Consider the following 25,386-nt stretch of genomic DNA (forward strand, 5'->3'; position numbering starts at 1 on the left):
GATGGGAATACCAGACCACCTGACCTGTCTGCTGAGAAACCTGTATGCAGGTCAAGAAGCAACAGTTAGAACTGGACATAGAACAACAGACTGGTTCCAAATAGGAAAAGGAGTATGTCAAGGCTGTATATTGTCACCCTGCTTATTTAACTTATATGCAGAGTACATCATGAGAAACGCTGGGCTGGAAGAAGCACAAGCTGGAATCAAGGTTGCTGGGAGAAATATCAATAACCTCAGATATGCAGATGACAGCACCCTTATGGCAGAAAGTGAAGAAGAACTACAGAGCCTCTTGATGAAAGTGAAAGAGGAGAGTGAAAAAGTTGGCTTAAAGCTCAACATTCAGAAAACTAAGATCACAGCATCCAGTCCCATCACTTCATGGGAAATAATCACTGCAGATGGTGATTGCAGCCATGAAATTAAAAGATACTTACTCCTTGGAAGGAAAGTTATGACCAACCTAGACAGCATATTAAAAAGCAGAGATGTTACTTTGCCAACAAAGGTCCATCTAGTCAAGGCTATGGTTTTTCCAGTAGTCACGTATGGACTGTGAAGAACACTGAGCGTTGAAGAATTGATGCTTTTGAACTGTGATGTTGGAGAAGACTCTTGAGAGACCCTTGGACTGCCAGGAGATCCAACCAGTCCATCCTAAAGGAGATCAGTCCTGGGTGTTCATTGGAAGGACTGATGTTGAAGCTGAAACTCCAATATTTTGGCCACCTGATGCAAAGAGCTGACTCATTTGAGAAAACTCTGATGTTGGGAAAGATTGAAAGCAGGAGGAGAAGGGGACGACAGAGGATGACATGGTTGGATGGCATCACTGACTCAATGGACATGAGTTTGGGCAAACTCCAGGAGTTGGTGATGGACAGGGAGGCCTGGTGTGCTGCGGTTCATGGGGTTGCAAAGAGTTGGACACGACTGAGCAACTGAACTGAACTGAGAGGAGATTTAAAGTGTATGAGAAGATGTGCATTGGTTTATATGCAAATACTGCACTATTTTTTTATAAGGGACCTCCATGAATTTTGATACCTGCAGGGAGTCCTGGTACATATAAATACATACATGTTTCTTTTTCTCTTAAGTATATTTTAAAAATCAAGTATAATTGAGTTTTTAACTTAAATTAGAATTGCAAAATTTTTATTTAACTTCTTTGTTTTTTATACTCTTCTCTTTTCAATGAAAAGTTTTGGTCAGTGTATGTTAACATACACTAATATGTATTGATATATTAACTAATGTGTGAAAACATGTATACTAATGCTAATAATATATGCTATCAGCATTATTACTTTGAAATTGTTATTTATTTACATTTAACTTTGAACTATTATATACATAATGTGATAATGCTAATATTATAGATTATTGTAAATAATAATGAATATATATTAAGTATACTAATAGATAATACACATATAAAACAGCTCATTATTATGTATTAGTACACTGGTAAGTCTGTAACAGTTTCAGGTTAGTTAATGCACACACACAGACATAAATAAAAGTTTTGAAATAATAGTGCTGATATTATTAGTAACAGACTTGTTGTTCATTTGCTAAGTCCTATCTGACTCTTTGCAACCCCATGAACTGCAGCACACCACGTTTCCCTGTTGTTCACTATCTCCCAGAGTTTGCTCAAACTCATGTCCATTGAGTTGGTGATGCCATCCAACCATCTCGTCCTCTTTTGCCCCCTTCTCCTCCTGCCCTCAATCTTTCCCAGCATCAGGGTCTTTTCCGACTGGATGAAATTTAAGTTTTCTCTGTAATGCCCTTTTCCTTAGAAAATATTCCACTGAGAATTCCATCAAAGTACTTTGGACAAGTCACTGGGAACCATTCTTTTCTTTGTATGGTTAGGGCACCAAATTAATGTATATATTCTCAACCCAGTTGGTTTTCAGTTTTTGCAGATGCCTTTTTTCTTCTTGATTTCATTTTTTAAAAATAAGTAAAACATTTTTGTTTCCAAAGTCAAAACTGCAATATAGAGTCTGCCTAGAAAAGTCTCATGTTACTAGGGTTACCTCCCTCCTCTGAAGGCAAGTCCTTTCATTTGTTCTTAATTTTCCTTCCAGTGTTTCTTTTGCAAATATATTTCCTTTTAGAAATTATCTTAAATAGAAAAAAAATTTACATCTTTTTCAATGAAGTTCCACTAGCTTTTCTATATTTTTTGGTTATTTGTTTTAAAAGACTAGTATTATAAAGGTTTTATCACACCTACCTGTGTAAAGTGTAAAAGAACAATCCAAACATTCTTTGGCAGATGACACTGTTTAGCTTCTTTTAAGAAATATGTCTGTCTCTTCAATGAGTTTGGTACATTCGGGAAACAGACTGAAAACTAAAATGAAATAGAAAGATTTCTTCTAATTTCCATTTGTTGTCTGAGGCTGAGAAAATATCTCACAGAAGTTCTTTTACAAAGATGACTCTGAGAAAAATAGTTCCTGAATTAAACCATAATGGAAAATAATATGAAATAGAATATATATGTGTGTGTTTATATACCTGAGTATCTTTTCTGTGCAGCAGAAACACAATACTGTAAATCAGCTGTGTGAAATGAAAATCACTTAATCATGTCCCAATTGCTTGCAACCCCATGGACTGTGCATTCCATGGAATTCTCCAGGCCACAGTACTGGAGTGTGTAGCTATTCCCTTCTCCAGGGGATCTTCCCAACCCAGGGATCCCTCATTGCAGGCAGATTCTTTACCTTCTGAGCTAGCAGGGAAGCCCTGGTGTATAGTTGAAGTCAACTATACTTCAATAAAAAAAAAATAGCAAGATGAGAAAGACATTTTTTAAAATGTTATTGAGTAAGAACCATGAAACTGCAGGTGCACCCTGTGTGTTGTCTTCTGTTGACTTTTTAATTCATTCTCTGCCTCCTACATAGTCATGCTCATAGACTTGAACTTGAGAAATTCTAGAGCCTCAAAATTAACATGGCCAAAATTGTGTTCATAAGATTTGGAAAGAAGGCGGCTTGGCAAAATTGGGAGAATATTAGAGAAATTAGAGTTGAAATTGGTAGAACTTGATGCATTTTTGTTAATAATGTTAGAAAATTGTTGTTATTATTTGGTTTTAACACATATACCAGAGTTATATAAAATGTTGACATTGGGGCAACTTGGATGAAGGGTATAAGGGAATACTTTGTACCATCTTTTCAACTCTTCTGTAAATGAAATTTTATTTCACACACACACACACTTACACACACAGACAGTAAACTAAAAAGACTTAGAATGCATGAATTACAAAGGGATCCTTAGAGAACTTCAACAAAGTGGTAAGAGAAGTAACCCAACAGAAAAAACGGATTAAATGAAATGCATGCCAAGTAATGTACCATTTTTGTTAACCACACAGGTGAAATGTATAAGGTTAATACCAAGTGTTCATATGGGTGAGGGAGACAGGATAGGTTCACCTAATATTCTTGGTTGGCAAGTTGACAGTATCAGTTTAAAATTTTTATTTTAACTAAGTATGTGCATGTGTGTGCTCAGTCGTGTCTGACTCTTTGCGACCCATGGACTGTAGCCCACCAGACCCCTCCTTCCATGGGATTTCCCAGGCATGAATACTTGGGCGAGTTGTCATTACCTTCTCTAGAGGATCTTCCCCACCCGGGGATCAGTCCTGGGTCTCCACATTGCAAGTGGATTCTTTACCCTCCTCTAAGCCACTGGTGAAACCCTAGATACACTGTGGTACATCCATACTGTGGAATGCTAGACAGCCATTTAAAAATCATGAGGTAGATTTTTTTGTTTGACATAATCTCCAAGACAAAAATATTAAGTGAGAAAATAAATTGTAAGATAGTAAATGTAGTCTATCATTTGTTTAAAGAAAACAGGCATTGCTATGTATTTACACATTTCTCTCTTTTTCCATGTATATGCATAAATAAATATGCAGAAAGCGACCTGGTATATACTCTCTAGTTAGATTTAAATACTGTTATTCCTGGGTAGTGGGAATGGGCAATGTGGGCCAGTTGGACTTTTAACATTTGTCTGTAGCTCAAGTCTTTTACATAATTGATCACAGAGATACAGGAGTCGGGCAGGGCAGGGTATGTCTCAGGCAGCTTGTGGTGAACAGAGAGAACGCTGCCTAGCAGGGGTGGACTCTGAACTGCTTGTGTCCCTGTGGGGTCCAGTGCAGAGTGAATATGTGGGATCCTTTGGTCAAAACACAGGACAAAGTATTATTAAAGGTGCAGATGATTTATCATGTATCTTTGTATTGGGCTGGTTTTAGATGCAGAGATCAGAACTTGTATGAGGACTTAGCTGAATTATACACTTGATATGTCAGGGCTTGTTCCTGGAGTTGTCTCTCAAGCCAGTAGAAGAGACCAGCCTCAACCAACTCAGGACGGTTGAGGCGAGAGTGGACCCCACTCCCCACTCACAGGCACAGGGAGCACCCCTGGGCCTGGGGATAATCACAGCCAGGACAGACCCTCATGGACCCTGCGGGTCCCATTTGTCTGCTGGGCCTCCCAGAACCCCCTTCTCATCAAACGCCTGACTGAAACACCCAGGCTGGGCACAGAGTCTAGGGGAGCCAAGCTGCCACATCCACAGTGGACAGCAGCCAGCAAGAATCCTTAAATCTCCAGGCTGGGAAGCCCTGGTACCTGAGTGCGGGCTGATCAAGAGGCTCCCCTCCTACCAAGGTGAGCGACGGCTTTGCTCACCCAGGATGCTGTGATACCAGCACTTGCCTATCCCTGTCAGGCAGGGAGGCACAGACTGCCTGGCGAAGCCCTCCCCAGAGGCCACAAGAGCCAGGGCCAGTGTGAGCTGAGGCCCCAGGTCTCCAGTGTGCCCTGCATTGTCCCTCAACCTTCAGTTACTAAACACAGATCCAAAGTGAAAATTGTTCAGAGTCAGAGCATTAAACCCAGGTTGCAGGGCCCTCCCAGTGCTGGGTTGTATAGCTGCAGTGCTGGCACACCTAGGAAGGTAGCCTGGGTGGGTCAGAGGGTTTTGTTTTTAAGATGGGAGACACTAGGGGAAGCATGAATTCTGAGAGGTAGAATCCTTTAGCTGAAAGAGGACAAAGGCGATGGTGGGAGAACGGATAGGGCCAGCCACCCAAATGGGATTCCTAGCCCAGTGGGAGGGAGCGAGGAGAAAAGCAGGTGAGAGAGAGAGAGAGAGAGAGAGAGAGAGAGAGAGAGAGAGAGAGAGAGAGAGTGTGTGTGTGTGGGTGTGTGTGTGTGTGTGCGCGCACACGCATGCTCAGTCATGTCCAACTCTTTGAGACCCCATGGACTGTAGCTCACCAGGCCCCTCTGTCCATGGGGATTCTCCAGGCAAGAACACTGGAGTTGGTTGTCATGCCCTCCTCTAGGAGATCTTCCCAACCCAGGAATCGAACCCAGGTCTCCTGCATTGCAGGCGGAGTCTTTACCATCTGAGCCACCAGGGAAGCCCAGGAATACTGGAGTGGGTTGCCATTTCCTTCTCCAGGAGATCTTCCCTACCCAGGGATTGAACCCACATCTCTTGTGTCTCCTGCATTGGCCGGCAGGGTCTTTACCACTATTGCCTCCTGGGAAGCCCGGTGTTAGAGTCGGTGTGTCATATTTGGCAGGAAGATAAGGGAATTTCCATTCCTCTGTTTCTATTTTCTCTGTGAAATTTGTGCTTGGGCTGGGAGGGGGGTTTCAGTGATCATGATCATTGGGAGAGTGTAGAAGGCGGGGAACTGAGCTGTGAAGGAGAGGAGATTGCAGTCATGGACTCCATGGGATTATGGAGTGTACAGTGGGCTTGGCTGTGTGACATTCAGGAACCTAAAGAGAGAGAGCCTGCCTTGTCCTGCTCAGAGGAAGTACGGCCCCACTCTTCCTTAGGAGGAGCTCTTCCTAGGAAGGATTGTCCTTTATTCTGAATTGAATTTAAAAAGTCCTGTTTTTAGTGTTTCTGTGTCCTTTTAAAAAATGAAATGGTATTGGTGATATCACGTAATGTTCTTTTGGTTTTTTTTTTTTTTTTTACTGTGGCGAAATCTATATAAAACTTAGCATTTTAACCATTTGTAAGTGTACAGTTCATAATGTTTATTTTAAAATGTCTTCACTTTGCAAAATAAAGATTAAAAATTGGTCATCCTATATTGTACCCCAAAGTGGTTTTGTGTGTGTGTGGGTGTGAAATTTTACTGGTCTGTGAAATGTAGAATCGCTATGAGCCTCACAAAGCATTTCTCTGTTTAAGTGTTATACAACTCTTATTGGTGGAGGAAAACTCTGAAGCAATTTTTAGAATTTTTAAGATACCCTGTGAGAGTAGAATTACTTATTTTATATTGCTGTTCTGATGCTCTGATAAAATTCTCCTAATTCTAGTATTTTGTGTATATATCCTCTTTTGTGACATCATCAAGACTGTCTCCTTTTCTTCCGCAGTGCCATAATATTTCCCCTTTGTATTTCATGTGTAAACTCACCGCTCATACTATATAACACGTAAGTTTTCTAAGGATATTTTTGGTAATAGAAACATAAATACACATACATAAAATGTGGGTATAGATATAGTTGTTCACTTGGTCAAAGCAGTTTTAATAAATGGTTCTAAAAGATTAATAAAGATTTTGTACACATTGTTTTCTTTTTTTTTCACTCTGAGCCACAGACACCAAAAATCCCACAGGAAGTTGTCTTTGTAAGTGTTGTGGTTTTTTAGTTTCCTATTCAGTTTGCATTAGATGACCAGAAATAGTCTCTGCAATCGAAAGAGATTCTTGGTTAAAGCTTATTGTAATTCTGAAGGAGACTCTCAAATTTGCTTGTATTTCTTCTCATGTAGTTGATCCAGAGGAGCTATAACAACATCCATACATAGACATTAAAGTTGTGGTATAATGTGAACATTTTTTTTTGATGTTCAGTGGATAAACTCTTCATTGTTAAAGGGGCAACTATCTGAAATTAGGCTTTATGTTTTCCACTTCTAATCAAAGCATTTTCTAAGAAATAAACTGTAAGAATGGAGATAGGTTTTAAATTCTTGACAACTAGGTTTTACCTTTATTTTTACAAATGACAAAAACTTTCCCTTCATTCTTTAGAGAATTGGAAATACATTAAAAAAAGTTTTACAGCTTAATTTAGATATAAATACCACTAGAAAAATTTTTAAAGGATACAATTATTGAAATGTTTTTATTAATTTTTAAAGCATAGTATTCTCAAGCTTAAATTTCTTGCTTAATTTCATTTTTTAAAACCATGGCAAAAATAAACTAAAATAAACTAAAACTGTCATCAGATATATTAGATCTTTGACATATCATTATGTAATCTAGCATTTAACTTAGGTACAGTAGGCCTGGTGAAAAGTGACAAAAGAGGAAAGAGAAAAGGTCTCTGCCTTTGTTTTAAACGTTTCCAGGTTTAGGTCTGTTAAAGGCATGGTGTATGGTTCTGGGCAGGTCATGCTGACTGCATGTCTTATTAAATGGGTAGACTAATAAAGATAACGTGGAAGGTTTTCCACAGTCACCTTTGAAAATAAAAAATAATAACGCCACAATAAAAAAATATAAGAAATCTTTCATTACACTTCTGAAGTGAATAACTAACTTTGTCCAAAAACAAAAGTCACATCCAACATGACTTTAAAACAAAAGTGACTAATCATTTCTTTGGGGGTAGGGTGGGGAGAGGGAGAGAAGAGAGAAAGGATTTGATTTGCAGAACGCTTTTAGTTCCATAAACGCGGGAGACCTGGGTTCGATCCCTAGATTGGGAAGATCCCCTGGAGAAGGGAATGGTTACCCACTCCAGTATTCTGGCCCGGAGAATTCCATGGACTGTGTAGTCCACGGAGTCGCAAAGAGTAGAACACGGCTGAACGACGTTCACTTTAGTTCCGTAGCTTCAGGTTGCAAAATGTATGGTATTTTAGTTTGAAATTTTAATTCATTTTTATGTATGATAGGCAGGTATTTCTTGGTTAAGTTAGGTTTTCCCTACAGTTGAATTCTAAAGAGGAAACCATCGTTTCTGCTTTTTTCCATTTCTTATGTACCTCTTGCGGCACTGTACTAGGTTCTTTGGGCTTCCCTGGTGGCTCAGATGGTAAAGCGTCTGCCCGCAATGCGGAGACCCGGGTTCGATTCCTGGGTCAGGAAGATCCCCTGGAGAAGGAAATGGCAACCCACTCCGGTACTCTTGCCTGGAAAATTCCATGGACGGAGGAGCCTGGTAGGTTACAGCCCATGGGGTCGTAAAGAGTCGGACACGACTGAGCGACTTCACTCACTAGGTTCTTTAGGAGGTTACCATTTGAGAGCTTTACGTTTTACAGAGTGCAGAACAACGAGGGCGGGAGAGGTTTCTGAAGTACTCTTTGGTGTTTAGCGAGCCCGTCTGCACTGCGGGTCGGTCCCCTGGACTGTGGACCCAACGTCCTCGCGACTCTGCCCGGCTCGACCCCTTCCCTCGCCATTGAGAAACCCAGCATTTTTGATGCAAAAAATATGCGTTTGGGATCCCTGTCTACATGGGCTGTTGGAAGGTGGTGCTGGATCTCTATCAAGGCCTCGTGTGGGTGGGTCCTCGGGTGCCCATGACCCCGTGACCAGTGTTCGCGGGGCAGTCGGTCCGTCCACTACGACAGCCTGGAAGCATTTCCCAGCGAGGATCAGGCAGGCGGGCAGCGGGGGTCGTGGCCAGGGGCGTCTCTCTCCAAGTCGCAAAGGCTGGGTATGCGGGGGCTCGCTCCTCGGGGGCGCTTTCCGCCGGACCCGTGCTGCGAACAAACAGGAAACTCCGTCTCCAAGTTACTTCGGAAACTGGGCTTTTCCTTCCGCGACAGGGGTCGCATCCGGACAGGAAGCGGACCGGCCGCTCGCCCCGCGCCCTCGTGGCCCCGCCCCTCCTGCTACGGCCCCGCCCCCGCCGATCGCACCGCCCCAGCCCCCACCCCCAGGCCGGGCATGCTCAGTGGGCCGAGCCGGGCCGGGCCGGCAGGTTTGCGTGGCCATCCGCGGTTGCCGGCGCCGGCTCAGCCCGCCGACGCCACGTCCCGTTGCTGCGGCTCGTTCCCGGAAAGTTACGTGCTAAAGCGTCCCCCGAAGAGCCGGCGGGCGGGCTGCGGGCGGCGGAGGCCCCGAGGCGTCCGAGCGGCGAGCCGACGTGCCCGTGGCTTGGCTGCGGGCGTAGCGCTCGGAAGGAGGCGCCGGCCGGGCGCACCCCGCGGGGAGCCCCGGGCGGGGCGGGCGCGGCGCGGACTTTTGTCCGAGTTGAGTCCCCTCCCTGTGGGCTGGGCCTCTCCGGCGCCCCAGCCCCCGCCCCGCTCGCTCCCGGGAGATGTTTATCTGGGCCGCGGCGTGAGGAGCCGGCGGCTGGCGGCGCGGAGTCTCGGGTCCGAGGATCGTTGCGCGGCGCGGGAGAGACAAGATGTCCGCCAGGGCCGCGGCCGCCAAGGTGAGCGCCGCGGGGAGAGTCCGCTGGGGGCCCTTCTTCCTCTGCTCGCGGGCTGCCGGGCTGGCCGTGGAGGGGGCGGGTGGCGGGGCCGGGGCCGGCCGGGTCTCGGGCAGGTGCACTTCGGCGGCGTCACTCCCTGGTCCCGGCTCCAGCCTGGGCCCGAGGCGGGAGGGAGCCGGGCGGACGGGGACGCGCAACAGGTCCCGCCGGGAAGCCGGGCGCGGGGCGCGGCGGGCGGGCCGGGGCCACCCCGGCGGCTGCAGTCTTTGCGGGAGTGGCTGGTCCCTGGCGAAACCGTGTGGTTTCGGTCTGATGTCACTGTCGCTGGTATGCGCGCGCCCGCGACGAGGCTTTGGGACGGCACTCAGCCCCTGTGGAGTAGGTTGGATCTTTTCGCTGTTTTATTTATTTAAGGTGACATTGGAAAAACTAACTTCCTAACACTTTTTAAGAGTTTAATTCGAGGTACACTTTTAAAAGTACCGCACAATGCCCTTGAAAATGGACAGTGAACTTTTAAAAATAAAAGTTGGCAAAGACCTGTGGGTTCGTTAAAAAAGTAACGTTTTCCTATCAGTTTTTTCATATGCTTTGAAGTACTGTGCCATTTTCTCAGTGCTTTGAAGCTAGTTTGTATGTTACATGAAAAAGCTGAAGTTTCTAAAAATCAGTTAATATTCTTTTCTCCTTTTGTACAGCTTAATCTTTTTTCACCGTAAACGGTTGCGGGAATACAGAAATATGAAGAGTAAAAATCTCGCTTAAAAATCAATTTATTACTTTAAGTAGTATCAGGTGCTTAAGCAGGTGCTGGCTTCATGTTTTTGTTTTGTTTTTTTCTTTTCTGTTTGAGATGTTTATTCGTAACATCTCGGACCAGGCATAATTAGGCCCTAAAGTTTCTTAACTCAAGACTGTTTTTTGGCTGGCAGTTAGCGGTTACGTTTAGCAGTGAATAAATTCTTGTAAGGAATTTAGTGTGCCCTCTTTAAGAAAACTTTTATGTGTACCTTTTTGCTCTACATTGATAAAGACCAATCTAAAGGTAAAACTCGATCTAAAGATTTAGAATAAACGGCAAATTTTCGCATGATTTTAAAATAGCCTTACTTTCCTGGGACTTGCTTTCCGGGGAGGAGAGGCTTTGTTTCCATATTATAGAGAATGCCACTGTGTTCCTCTAGTGTGCTCTCTGGCACTTGATATCCAAAAAGGATATTTCACGTACGTGGGGAAATAAGTTTTCAGTGGATTGCCATAGTAAAACGATGCTTTAGAAGGAGTCATACTTTTCCTCATGAATTATGGTGTTGAGATTTTATGGCATATTAACAAGTATCAGTAGTTAAACATTACATTTTAGGGACGTTTGCATTCTTAAAATATTTGAGTAGAATGTCAGTTGAAAGCTTATTTTTCTAAAATGCTGTGTTTTGGGACCACCGTTAAATCTTATATAGAGAAAGGCTGTAAAAGATGGGGGAAATGAAATAATACTCAACCAACCCAGTCACATTTAATTTTCTAAGATGATTAAAATGCTTATAAGAACCAGGCTGTGAATGTACTCAATACTTTACATGTGATATTTTTGTTTCCCCCACTTCTGTTTAAAAAAAAAAAAAAGACATTAATTTGCAGCTTTTCTGGCTTTTAGCATAGTTTGTAGAACTCTGTTCTAAGTCAGTATCTTTGATTCTGTATTCTTTGTAATGACTGAATATTTTTCCATTCCATGATTAGGCTACAGATGATTACTGATACACATTTAAGTTGCTTCCAGGATTTTGTAATAAATAGCCTTTATTTTTCTGCATGTGTGTGGTATTACTGTGTCATGTTGTTAAAAATGGAATTTCTGGATCAAAGGGTATGTATGTGCATTTAAAATTCTGATATATGCCACTAAATCTTTCTCCAAAAAGGTTGTGAGTGAAGTGAAGTCACTCAGTCGTGTCCGACTCTTTGGGACCCCATGAACTGTAGCCCACCAGGCTTCTCTGTCCATGGGATTCTCCAGGCAAGAATACTGGAGTGGGTTGCCATTTCCTAGGAATAAATACAGCGATTGTTGGTAACTTAACTTTAAAGGACATAAAACTTCAGTAAGTGAAATGAGAAAATATAATCTCTGAATGGGGAGGATATCGTAGAAAATATCACATTTCCTAGAGTTGGCGTATAAATGTTAATACAATTCCAAATAAAATTCCAGCGTGGTATTCTAGAAAACTTAATGTGTCTATGAGAAGGTTTATCTGATAAAATAAATGGATAATTGTGAAAGTTCAGAAGAAGCAGCCCTATTAGAAAATCTGATGTGTTATAAATTCAGAGTAATTTGAAGCAGTGTTTTAGTTCAGGAATAGACATTGGCATTGCAGAGTCCAGAAACATCTGTGTGTTTACGAGTTTTTAGTGATTATGGTCATCAGCATTTAATGTGTGTTAGCTATTGTTCTAAGTGCTTAACGTGAATTAACTTTTAATTCTTATAGTATCCCTATGAAATGAACACTACTGTTATCCCCAGTTTATGGATGCAGAAATTGAAACAGATAAGGTAACTTACCCAAATTCACCTAGCCTACAGGAGAGGAAATTGAGACTGATAAAAATAACAGGGTAGATTTCTGGAGAAAGGATGTCAGTATACGGTGCTGGGACTGTTGACTATCCTTTGAAAATATATATGTTGTTTCTGCCCTTAGGCCATCCCCCTCCAAAAAAATCCATTTGAAATGTTTGAAAAACATGCAGAGACGATAAATCATAAAATACTAGAAGACAGTGTAGGAGGCTTAAAAAAAGTCCTCAGTGGAAAGGGCTTCTGTGTGTATATTAACTTATGTAATAAAGGAAAAGTTTTAATCTGTGATATATATATATCTGAATTTGCAAACGGAATCACTAGTGTACCTGATGCAATGATTCAAAAATTGAAACCAGGAATTTGAGGATAGTTCTGTCTCACCAAGAAATTGTTTAATTATGTGAGAAAATGACAGGAATAGTTAGAAACATTCCCATTGGTTGAATCAGAGAGTCTGAAGGAAGTTCAGCAGCTTGTGGAGTCAAGCTGTTCACTCCAGAGGAAACAATAAAATGTAGCATTGTTCTGTTACAGATTTCGCTGCTTCAAAGTTTCCATTTTGTCTCAAACAATTTTTTTCCCAGATTATTTCTAAAATTTTAGTGTACTTTAGTATGGAAATTATTTAAGGCACTTAGTAGGAATTGATTTATTGTATCCTTAATAGCTGATCATTTGAAAGTTAAAAACTGTAGAATATAGCTAAATGAACAAAAATAATTACAAAATTAGTCCTTGTAGATGGGAATTGTCTTGCGTGGCTATTATGACATAGTTTTAGTTTTGATACTTTGTGATTGGTGTGTATTTGCTTCGGGGAAGCCCTCTTGCTACTTTAAAGGTAAACTGAAAAATCAAGGTGCTTTATGAAAATTCACTTGATTGTGTCTTTCAGTGTTTATTGAGCTTCACTGTGGTAATATTTTTCTGTACCTATCAAGTTTGTGTAATACTTTTAAAAAATTTTCTTTATTTTTAATTGAAAGATAATTGCTTTACAAGATTTTGTTGTTTTTTATCAAAATCAACATGAATTGGCCATAGGTATACATACGTCCTGTTTTTAACTAGAAATATTTTTATAGTATTTAAGGGAAAGATGTTTAATTTTTTATGTTAGTGTGTTGGACATTGTAGACGCTTATGGTTAGAATTGTCCTTTATATCCTTGGTTGATAATCCCTGACCACATTTACAGCTCTCCAGTTCATTTTAGGACAGTTCCATTAGATAGGTGCTTTTCAGATTGCACAGTTCTGCCCCCCCCCCCCAATTGTTCAGTAGCAGAAATTGCTCTGTGCTATTAGGAAAGACCCTTTTTTCTTTTCTTTCCTTTTTGAGAATGGTGATGATTTCATTTTAGGGACTTGAAAACTTTTATTTTGTATTTAAGAAAGACCGATGCTGTGTTTCAGTGACTGTCAGTGAGTGACAGAGGTCAGCCATCCACACCTACAAGTCTTGCCGTTAAGTCCCATCTGCAGTTCTCGAAGCTGTAGGCTAGTAGATGGAGTCCCGTTTCCTGTTTGGTTTGAAGGAGAAAGATTACAGTAGTTTCACTTCTTTTCTTTTTTTCAATCCTGTTAACAATGTACTGGCTCTGACTTTTACTTATTCTTTAATCTTTTTTCTATTAGAGACCAAATGTAAACTCAGTGTCGTTCTCAGAATAGAACTGAGTATAAACAAGACAGACTACGCTGCTAAGGAAAATGTCATTAAAAATAATAATTTTGGTGAAAAATTTGGAAATGTAATCCTGTTTATTGATGTAGCTCTGACATGATAAAAATTGAATCCAATGAAAGACTAGGAGTCTGACTGTAAATCTTAAGTGTGGTGCCACTGGTCCCTGGCTGCCTGGCCACCGCGCACTGCAGGCCCTGTGCAGTCACCCACTCAACGTCCAACACTTAGCAGCCTCCTGGGGCTGGAGACTAGCTCTGGGACAAGCAGAGTTCTTTTTTATTAGTAGAGTTTTTGATCAAATGTTAAGATTAAAAGATAGTTTCTAGAATGATTCTGAAACATTTGACTTGAACTTGCTTTGCATCTCTGAATTTTCGAAGGGAATCTTGAAAAATCTCTTTAGCTTAAATTTTAAATCTTGTAGAAAGAGACATTAGAACAGTTCACCAAGTTTTGAATCTAAGTTGGACCTGTTTCAGTACAGTGTTTCTAATACAAGTCAGCAATAAAAACAGGCCTTTTGCTTTTGGTGACCTAGAGTACTTCCTAATTTATTTATTGCAGACAAGAGTGGGTTCAAGTTGCTCCTTGATGGGCTAGCCAGGTGCTTGATTTCCATGCCTTCTTAAACAGATCCATAGTAATAAGACATGTGTGGTGACTACAAGGGTAGGGAATTGCATTTTATATCCTAGAAGTGGATGAAGATAGTGACTCAAAGCACTGTTTTAACATGATAAAATCAATATTGCCAAAATTTGTACCATAAATTACCATTTGAGATTTATTGTGTTAAATACTCAGTCTCAGAAAGCCCTTAACTTTGGGATGTATCAGAAGACAGGTTTTTATTTGTGTGTAGGTGCATTTTGGTATATGTTAGAACACCCTAACTCACTCATGCTGGTAGCATGCTGGGAAATGAGTTGATTGATGAGTGGTCTCAGTCATTCTAGTTTATCGTGCCCAGAGGGAGCTGAAGACTGGAATGAATATTACTTGGATACTAAATAGGAACATAAAATTAGCATATATCTGGTTTAATTTAAATTTTTTAAAAAATTTACCTGAAATATATTTTGTTTTTTAAAATAGTGTACATCCTAAAGAGTGAAAGTTCATTTTATTTCTTGGCTGTTTTAGGAATTTTCACTCTTTTCAAATTGTCATTAGTAATCTTTTGGATTTGTGCACAGTTTTGATAAGTGAATTAAACTTAATTTATGATTGTTCTCTCAATTCAGTTCAGTCGCTCAGTTGTGTCCGACTCTTTGCAACCCCATGAACCGCAGCACGCCAGGCCTCCCTGTCCATCACCAACTCCCGGAGTCCACCCAAACCCATGTCCATTGAGTCAGTGATGCCATCCAACCATGTCATCCTCTGTCGTCCCCTTCTCCTCCTGCCCTCAATCTTTCCCAGCATTAGGGTCTTTTCAAATGAGTCAGTGCTTTGTATCAGGTGGCCAAAGTATTAGAGCTTCAGCTTCAGCATCAGTCCTTCCAATGAACACCCAGGACTGATCTCCTTTAGGATGGACTGGTTGGATCTCCTTGCAGTCCAAGGGACTCTAAAGAGTCTTCTCCAATTCAGTACATAATGCTAAAATTTAGGAGGCCCTCAGTAATGACATTCTTTTTTGTTAGTTCAGTGAGCATTAGTTGAGCACAGTTTGTTTTGGATCCCTGTCCTCTAAAGGCTTATAATTTATAGTTGGTCTATATTGTCATAATCAGTTGTGAAATATGTCATTTTTAAGATCAAAAGAATTTTGCATTTTTCCTCTAAACTCACTTGAGGTCATCTTATTGATACAATAGCATAGCTCTCTGGTGTGCTTTTTTGGTTGGGGAAAGATCATGGAATCCTGTTTAGAGCCTGGACTTGGTGTAACACATGAGCTGCTGCATTTTCTTTTGTTAATTAAGAAAAATTTCAGTTGACTCTAGATACATTCGTGTATGTATTGTATGCATGCATTTGGTGAAAGTCTGAATAGGACAAAAAGGTTAATAATTACAAAGCAATTTATTTATATGTTGAATATATTGAAATGGAAAATGGACAGTAAGCTGGCTGTCACTGTTATGTTTAGGGTCTAGTCAGCTCTGAAATACTAAGAGTTTGGAGCTTTGAAACTGTTTTCTACATTCAGCGGGTATTCTCTGCTAGCCTAGTGTGTACCGGGCACGGTTGTAGGTGGTAGAAGTAGAGCAGTGAACACATCACTGTGCTGTACTTACGGGCCGTTTTAATGCTGTAAATGATGGTGGGACTGGCACCCCAGCAGGCCATTTCTGTCATAACCTGCTTTCTCCAGAGATCACAAGAATCTTCCATAGTACTTATTTTCTAGTTTTCCTTTATAATTTTACCACTTACATATTCTGTAAACACTGTGGTTTTGCCTGTGAACTTCATACAAACAGAATCTTCCGGTGTGGGTTCTATTGTGTATGGCTTCTCTTGCTCAGCGTGGTGTCTGTTAGTTGATGGGTGTTGAGGGTGACTAGTTCATTAGCTTTCATTGTAGTTGTGGATAAAATTCATAGTGTTCCTTTTTAGGGAGGACTTACTGCCAGATCGGCTTCTGGAAAAAGTAGTTTGAATTAGACTTCTGTGGGGTTTTGGAGAAAAACGTGTACTTTACTGAAGGGCAAGAATTAGATAAGTATATTGGCTAGGCATTGGGACACAAAAAGTATGTGAAAAATAAGCTGCTTTTGGTGTTCATAGGATGTTACTTTGAAAAGTCAGTTTTAATTTTGAGGGCATTTTATGACTGAGGTCTTAAAATCCATTATCTTAAAGTGTATTTTCATAAGTATCCATTCACCTGACACCGATGAAACCAGTAAAAGCCCTGATGGGGAGAAATATGTACTTTGGCAAAAACAAGTAAACACAAGTGTACTTTTCAAAGTATAATCGTAGGAAGTCTTTCCCAGTGGTGTCATGTAAAGGAACTTTGGAAGATTTATATGTTGTTTTTCTTTTTTAAATAGTGATACATGTAGGGATATTTAATTAAATGTATATCAACCCATATTTTGATACTGTATTTCCTATATAGTCAGAAGACAGTGGCCATGGAAAGCAGATTTACATTCTAGGCATAAATATGAGAACTGTGTATTAATAATAAATAAAAGCCTCCTAATACTGAGTGCTGTTTCCATGAGAATACTAAGCTAGCTGTTTTATGTGCATTGTCTCATCTTAGCAATTGTTGTAGGCGCTCCTAGGACCTCTGTTTTATAGGTGAGGAATCTGAGGTTAAATTTACTGCTCTGGCTAGCGGCATACTTGATTCTAGGCTTTGTAATTCACACGTGCACGTGCTTTTACGTTCCTGTGTTGTAAGGAGTGTCAGGGAGAGGAGGAGGGAATGGTGTTAGGTGCATCATGACGCACAGGAGTCGGACCAGAGGGTGGAAGAGAGGGAGCAGTGCGGCCAGACAGCAGGAGCTGCTCTGAAGGAAGGGTGTTTGCGCAACCCCAGCGGATTGTTGCTGGCCTGGAGGAAGGCAGGCCCAAATTGTCTGGTTTTTCAGGACAGGTCGGAATCCCAGATTTTATGTAAGTTACTTTGACTTACATGTTGCTAGCTGACTTCATTTTTTTTTAATGTACTTTTTTATTGTGAAACTTAATATCTATGTAAAAGTACAGAAAGCATGTGTACATTAGTGAATTACCACAAAGTGAATGCCCATGTAAACACCACCCAGGTTAGGGCATACAACATTGTGGGCTCCTCACTTGCTCCCTCACCCCTACCTGACAGCATCCCTACCTGGCAGCATTATCCTGCCAACAGAGCTGCTGTCCTACCCTAAGACCCCTGTGTTAGGCTCTTCCTGCCAACTCCATTCTTTCCCCAAGACAGGCACTGTTCTAAATTTGTTTTAAAGATTCGTGTGTTGTGACATTATGAATTCATTCATCTTCATATCTGTTTAGTATTCTATTGTGTGACTGTACTACAGTTTATTTTACTGTTGATGGACATTTGGGGTATTTACTAATTTGGACTACTAAGAATAATGCTCCCGTGAACACTTGGGGTAACTCTCTTGGTGAACATGTGCACATATTTCTCTAAGATGTAGTTAAGGATGGAATTGCTCCTGGATTGTTTAGTGTGTCTTCAATTTTAGTAGACAGTGTCTTCTCTAGAAAGATTATACTGGTTTATACTCATCATCATCAGTGAATGAGACTTTTTATTGCTCTGCATTTTCACAAAGACTTGGTGTTATCAGACACTAATTTTAGCCCTTCTGGTTGGTCTCTAGTAAATCTCACTGAAGTTTTTTATTTTTTTGACTAGATGAAGTTGAGCAACTTTTCATGTTAATGCCCTGTTTGAGTCTTTTGCCTATTTTTCTTTGGAATTATCTTCTTACTGACTTGCTTCGTTTTTTATCTTTGGATAAAAGCTAGTTGGTTATGTGTTGTAGGTGTATTTTCCAATGTGGTGGTTCTCTTGATGGTCTTTTGATGAAGCTCTTAATTTGCATGTGGTCTGAGTGTCGTGGCACAGAGGGAGACCAGCTGGGGACCAGAGAGTCCCAAAGAGGGATCTGTCACCAGACCACACCTGTGCAGACAGAGGTCAGGCAGGGTAAGAACTGAGAAGGTCGTCACTGAATAACCTTGTGTGTGTGTCCCTGTATCCTGAGTTCAGGCTCTGGAGTCTGCATCTGGAGCCACCAGTCAACACTGTTCCCCTCTCACAGGGGAGGGTGTGGTCCCAGCACCCGCACTCAGGGCGCTGGTACACGCCACTCTGCCTGAAACAGGGGCACTGCCGTGTTAGCTGGCATGCTCAGTGAAGCCCATCTTAATAACAGGGAAGAGGAGTATGGGAATTATGATATTTCTGTGTGTGTACACTCACACAAACATCTACTTACTCTGTATATTCGTGTGTGTATGTACTTGTTTATTTAATACAGGATGGAGGTTGGTTGAGCCCCAGACCAGTAAGATGTGCTGCGGTTCCAGAGGAAATTCCTGAGTTGCTTTTGAAAATGTTTTTACAGTAACGCTGAGGAAGAGATGCAGTCTTTATTCTGATGAATTAGGGATTAGAGATGAAAGACTATCCCCACTTCAGTGCACCCAGTCCAGTTGGGCGACCTGTTCAGTATGGTGAATCACCAATTAGGAAATTCCTTTTCACCTGAGCACCTCGTATCTCTCCACTTGTTCCATCTGTATTGTCTACCGTTCACATCCTGCTCCTCTAGCGCACAGAGACACATGTGAACACATGTTGGGCTTCCCAGATGGCGCTAGTGGTAAAGAACCCGTCTGCCAAAGCAGGAAACCTCAGAGATGCAGGTTTGATCCCTGGTTCAGGAAGATCCCCTGGAGGAGGGCATGGCAACCCACTTTAATGTTCTTATCTGGAGAATCCCTATGGACAGAGAAGCCTGGTGGGCTACAGTCCATAGGGTCACTTAGCATGCACGCACATATAATATATATCACACCTCGTCTCCCTTTGTTGTTCTTGTTCACTTGCTAGGTCATATCCAACTCCCTGCAATCCCATGGACTACAGTACTCCAGACTTCCCTGTCCTTCACTATCTCCCAGAATTTGCTCAGATTTATGTCCATTGAGTAGGTGCCGCCATCCAACCACCTCATTCTCTGTCACCTCTTCTCCTTTTGCCCTCAGTCTTTCCCAGCGTCAGGGTCTTTTCCATTGAGTCTTTTTAAAATGGCCCCAGTACATGTGCTCCTCCTAAAACTCCTCTGCATCTTAATTGCCTTTACAAGTAAAGACCAAATTTCACAATAAAATCAATAAATTCTTACAGGGTTATTTGGTCCCTGCCTACTCCTTTAGCCTCACCATGCATCTCCCCCACCCTGCCACCCTGGGCTCCGTTCTCAACCTGCGCTGTCCTTTTGAGCAGGTACTGAACTTCCTGTCTTTAGTTCCTCTCATGGCTCTCATTCTTTCCTTTAGAATATTTAAGCTTGTGATAATAGGTTGAGTTGTGACATTTCTTAATCATTCGATTCTCCCATTAGACTTTAAGCTCCATGAGAGCAAAGGTCACCTTGATGTGTCACATTATCACCGAGCTTAACACAGTGTTGAGCATATAATAAATGTAGATATTGTGAAAGTATAATGTGGAAAGTGCTTTCTTACCCTAGGGCTATTGCACATACTGTTTTCTCCACCTGGAAGAAACGAGGGACTCTCTGTCCCTTGTTCACCCAGGATTTGTGCCAATTCTTTCTTTAAAGAACTGATTATCAGCTTATTAAATAAGCCCATTTCAGCATCTGCAGTGGTGACTTCAGCCCTGACTCCTGGCCCGGTCCTGGTGGAGGTAGTCTACTTAATTATGTCTCAGAAGGACCTGCTGGTCTGAGAGTCTCTGCGGAGCCTCTTCTGAAAGCCACCCCACATCTTAGGACCTTCCCCACCAGGTTTCCTTGTAGCTATGCTCTGGGTCTTGGTATGCACCCAAACCAGTCCTTCCAGTTTGAGCTGCTTTTCCTTTGTGTGTCTGGTCAGGTCAGTGTTGAGGCTGCTGAAGATGACTGTGATTCGATGAACTGCCACTTCTGGTCTGGCAGGTTATTCCTGCATTTTAAAAAGCCGAGGTCAAAGCTAGACTTCCAGACCACCTTGTTCCTCTGGGTATAGCCTTGGCTGGGAGTGGCTGTTTCTCTGCTGGAGTGGCCAGATCTCTGCGGCCTCTGTGACCATTTTCCTCGTAGAGCCCTGGCCCAGCTCTTCTCCATGAGAGCCTTGCTCTGAGCCCAGAAAACACCCTGTGCTCTCCCTATCCTGTCCTGCACAACAGCGTGTTACCACCTTGTCTGGTGCCTATTTGATTAGAATCTGATGCCGCTTCTAGACCAGGGGCACCGTTTTCTCTGGTGCTTGTTACTGCTCATAGACCAGGTTACATTTAGCCGAGAAACTTGCAGAAGTTGCTGTGCGTCTCCAGGATGTGTGCACTTGTCCTTACAAAAAGAGGAGACAGCTGCTGGAGGAGCCAGCCCGCTGAAGCGTGGCTTACCTGCTTGGCATCTTATCGCAGGATTCTTGGTCAGGCCTTTCCTAGATTCAGTAATTAACTTCTAGTCCCCTCAATTACCCCCCACCCCACCCTCACCCCCATTTTTTTTAAGTGGAAAAATTTCAAGACCATACAAAAGTAAATGAGTATAATGAATCCCCACACTAGCATCAAGGCCTGGTTGTCAGTTATGGCCGTCTTGTTCCATCTATACTTCTCTACCCATTGTATTGTCTCCCCCATTATTTCAAAGCAAATGCCAGACTTGTCTTTTCATCTGCTAATATTTAAATGTGTTCACTTGCTAAGTCCTGTCTGACTCTTTGCAACCCCATCAACTGCAGCACACCAGGCTTCCCTGTCCTTCACTATCTCCTGGAGTTTGCTCAAACTCCTGTCCATTGAATTGATGATGGCATCCAACCATCTCATCCTCTGTTGTCCCCTTCTGCTGCCCTCAGTCTTTCCCAGCATCAGGGTCTTTTCCAGTGAGTCATCTCTTCGCATCAGGTGGCCAAAGCAAAGTATGTATCTCTAAAAGATAACATTTTCTATTTAAAGGTAGTTTTTAAAAAAATATTTATTGTTTCTGACTGCACTGGGTCTTCATTGCTGTGTGCACAGGCTTTCTCTTGTGGCAGTGGGCAGGCTACTCTAGTTGCAGTGTGTGGACTTCTCATTGTGGTAGCTTCTCATCACAGAGCACAGGCTCTAGGGCAAGTGGACTTTATTAGTTGTAGCACTAAGGCTCAGTAGTTGTAATGTATGGGCTTAGTTGCCCTGAGGCATGTGGGATATTCCTAGACCAAGGACTGTGTCCCCCACATTGACAGGGGAATTCCTATGCACTGTAATACCAGCGAAGTCCAAGAACTCTTTTTTAAAAAAAAGTTATATTGTTACCACACTTTAAAAATAATTTCTAAATGAAAAAAATCCACCATTTAGTCAGTGTGCAGTTTTTTTGTCTGAAGTATCAACTTCCTCTTGAAACATATTTAAAAAAAAATTCCGCATCCAAGTAAACACCTCCCATTGTGGTTGGTGTGTCTGCTGTCTCTAAGCTCCCCCCATCTGGCTCTGTTCTGCCCGCCTGTGGTGCAGTCTTACTGGTGAGGAGCAGAATTGTTTGTCCTGTAGGATTTCTGGGTCTGCGTTTTCCCTGTGGTAGTTACCATCAATTCTTCTGGCACTCAGTCTTCTTTGTGGTCCAGCTCTCACAGCAGTACATAATTACTGGAAAAATCATAGCTTTGACTATACAGACTATACCTTTGTCAGCAAAGTGATGTTTCTGCTTCTTAATACCCTGTCTAGGTTTGTCATAGCTTTTCTTTCAAGGAACTAGCGTCTTTTAATTTCATGGCTGCAGTCACCATCCACAGTGATTTGGGATCCCAGGAGAATAAAATCTGTCACTACTTCTACTTTTTTCCCTTCTGTTTGCCTGGATGCCATGATCTTAGTTTTTTGAAGTTGAGTTTTTAAGCCAGCTTTTTTCACTCTCCTCTTTCACCCTCATCAAGAGGCTCTTCAGTTCCTCTACTTTTTCTATCATTAGAATGGTATCATCTACATATCTGAGGCTGTTGATATTTCTTCAGCGACATTGATTTCAGCTTGTGATTCTTGGTATTGTTTTAATTTGCATTTCTCTAATTATGACTGAGTTTGAATATCTTTTCAAATCTTAATACCCTTTTTGTGAAATATCTTTTTCCCAACTTTTAATTGAATTTTTTTCCTTCTCCGTGCAGTTTTGGATTTATCTTGGTGTTATTTTAATTTGCATTTCTCTAATTATGTCTGAGTCCAAACATCATTTCAAACCGTAATATCCTTTTGTGAAATATCTTTTCCCCATTTTTAATTGAATTTTTGTTCTTCTCCCTGCAGTTTTGGATTTCTTTATATATTAGATATACTGGCTCATACTGGCTCTCACACTTGAGATACTGACTCTCACACTTCTGAGTGTGAGAGCCAATGGCTCTCATACATAGAGAAATCCAAAACTGCAGGGAGAACAAAAGTTCAGTTAAAAAATGGGAAAAAGATATTTCACAAAAAGGATATTAAGGTTTGAAACAATGTTCAGACTCAGTCATAAATAAATGAAAATATTCATGTTTCTATTTTGGTCAGGCATACTTTTAAAATCTTTTGTGTATTTAAATTTATTTTATATCCCTTACGTATTGAGTTATTCTTAGAAAGCCTTTGCCTACACCATCATTAAAGAGGAATCCACTCAAGTTTTCTTCTACTATGTCTTTCATTTCACTTTTTACATTTAGATCTCTAAATTCATTGGAAGGTTATTCTTGTGCTTGGTGAGATATAAATCTAATATATGTTTTTTCCAAGTGACAGCCTGAATGTTCTAGCAGCGTTTATTAAAAAGTGCATTTCTATCTCAGTGACTTGAGACATTACTTTTCTCACACACTGATTTTCCATTTATTGGAAGGTAGGGCTTCCTAGGTGGCAGATGGTAAAACATCCGCCTGCAATGCAGGAGACCTGGGTTCAATCCCTGAGGCAGGACGATCCTCTGGAGAAGGAAATGGCAACCCACTCCAGTACTTTTGCCTGGAAAATTCCATGGACGGAGGAGCCTGGTAGGCTACAGTCCACGGGGTTGCAAAGAGTTGAACACGACTGAGTGACTTCACTTTCTGTTTTAAGAATTTTTCCATTATTCCGTGGTCTATTTACTCATGCCTCAGTGTCACACCATTAATTGTGGATGCGCCTTATGGTGAGTCTTCAGAGGCCATAACTTGATAGTTTCCCCCAGGACCTTTTCTTCTGCAGTGTTTGTTTTTTTTTTTAAACCTGTTATTAAACTTAAATGGAAATATGTACTTATGTGTGGCTTCTTCTGTTCAGTATGGAGCAGCGTTCATCCATATTTACTTATGTGTATTAATCGCTCAGTTGTGTGTGACTCTTGGAACCCCATGTACTGTAGCCTGCCAGGTTCCTCTGTCCATGGGATTCTCCAGGCAAGAAGACTGGCATGGGTAGCCATGTCCTTCTCCAGGGGATCTTCCTGGCCCAGGGATAGAACCTGGGTCTCTTGCATTGCAGGCAGATTCTTTACCATCCGAGCCACCAGGGATTCCGTAGGTTGAGTTTATTCATTTCATGGCTGTAATATTCCATTGACTGAATGTTGCATCATTGGTGGGCATCTAGATTATTGTAGATTGTTTCTGGTTTTTGACTGTTAAGAATAGTGCTTTTGTGAACATTCTTATACATAAATTCTTGTGCATATATGGACACGTTTCTGTTGATTGGTCATCCAATGTGCTTAGTTTTGCCAGTGTCGCAAAGCCGTGATACCAGTTTGCACTCCCACCAGTGCCGAGTTCTGATTAGAGTGTTCATTACTGTTTTTCTGTTCTTTTTAAGCTTCTTGTATGGTTGTATAGTAGCTTTTAGTTGTGTTTTCAATTTGTATTACCCTGTTGAGTAAGGAAGTAGAGCACTTTTTTCACATGCTTACTGACCATTTTGATGTCCTCTTGTTTGAAGTGCTCCCCTCAAGACCACAGTCCATCTTCTCTGTTAGGTGCTCTGTCTTTGTTGATAGGAATTCTTTTGTGTTTTCTGGATATGAATTACACACACACACACACACACACACACACACATATACACACATATATGTATATATATATGTTAGATATTTGCAGATTATTTTTCTACATTTTAAAAAAAATTGCTTATTAAGCTCTTACATTTGAAACAAGTTTAGCGAAGCAGGAAAAAAAAGGCACTATGCCTTTAAGAGCCCCAACTGGCTACAGCTAAAAAGTGATATAGATTTGCCCTGGGAATAGGAGCATAAGGTTATGAAAAGATTGTAAGCAGTGGATGAAGCGTTTACTGGCATGAAAGTCCAGTTCGATGATTGAGCTTCTTGATGGCAGGATGTTTCTGATAGGGGACCACTGACACAGAAGAAAAGGCCTGGAGGCTCCACAAGCTGGAAAGTCTGAGGTAAAATGAAACTTTTGCAGATTACTTTAAAAGCCCAGTTTTATGTGAAAACAAATATGCTGCTTCTCTGGTGTGTGTGGAAGAAGTCTTAAGCTTTGATACCCAGTGACTGTCATTCTAACTGGTGCATTTACTTCCTTCTCACTGAACCTGATCTGTTGCTGCTCCTACCTTAATTTTAGTGAGCTGTCTGGCCCAGGGGATTGAGCCTGCGTGAGGCTAAGCAGCTGAGATGCAGCTTGTGACCTTACCTCAGACATTCTGTGATTTGTTTAGTTTTAGGATTGAGGTGAAGTAAGGAGGCTGATTTTAAAGGTGTGACCTTTTAAAGAAATGTGTAGTGTACACATTTGTACAGATTTGCTGTTTTTTCATTAAGTGCTTTGTTAAGAAAAGTAGCATGGTTTTTCGTATATTTTATTATTTAGAAATTGAAAAGATTTTCTGAAACCTTTTGAGTTTTTTTTTTTTTTTTTGAAAATCAAATAGTGGTTTAGTGAGAAGGAAAAATGTAAGAAACTCCACAAAACAGGTAT

At 41.4% G+C, this 25,386-nt stretch overlaps 1 protein-coding gene across 10 annotated transcripts in view; it reads left to right on the top strand.

Annotated features, from left to right (window-relative positions):
- The window catches only part of TJP1 (tight junction protein 1), a 260,471-nt gene that overhangs the window by 137,970 nt on the left and 97,115 nt on the right, over positions 1 to 25,386 (top strand). The window contains exon 1 of one of the 10 annotated variants that reach the window (XM_043490187.1): positions 9,334 to 9,500. The exons of the other annotated variants lie outside the window; for them this stretch is intronic. Coding sequence (XP_043346122.1) covers positions 9,474 to 9,500 — 27 coding nt within the window. The 5' untranslated portion in view covers positions 9,334 to 9,473. Of the gene's footprint in view, positions 1 to 9,333; positions 9,501 to 25,386 lie in introns of those variants that run through there. 10 annotated transcript variants of the gene reach the window in all.

The sequence above is a fragment of the Cervus canadensis genome, chromosome 17 (genome assembly GCF_019320065.1).
Source record: "Cervus canadensis isolate Bull #8, Minnesota chromosome 17, ASM1932006v1, whole genome shotgun sequence".
Lineage (NCBI taxonomy): Eukaryota > Metazoa > Chordata > Mammalia > Artiodactyla > Cervidae > Cervus > Cervus canadensis.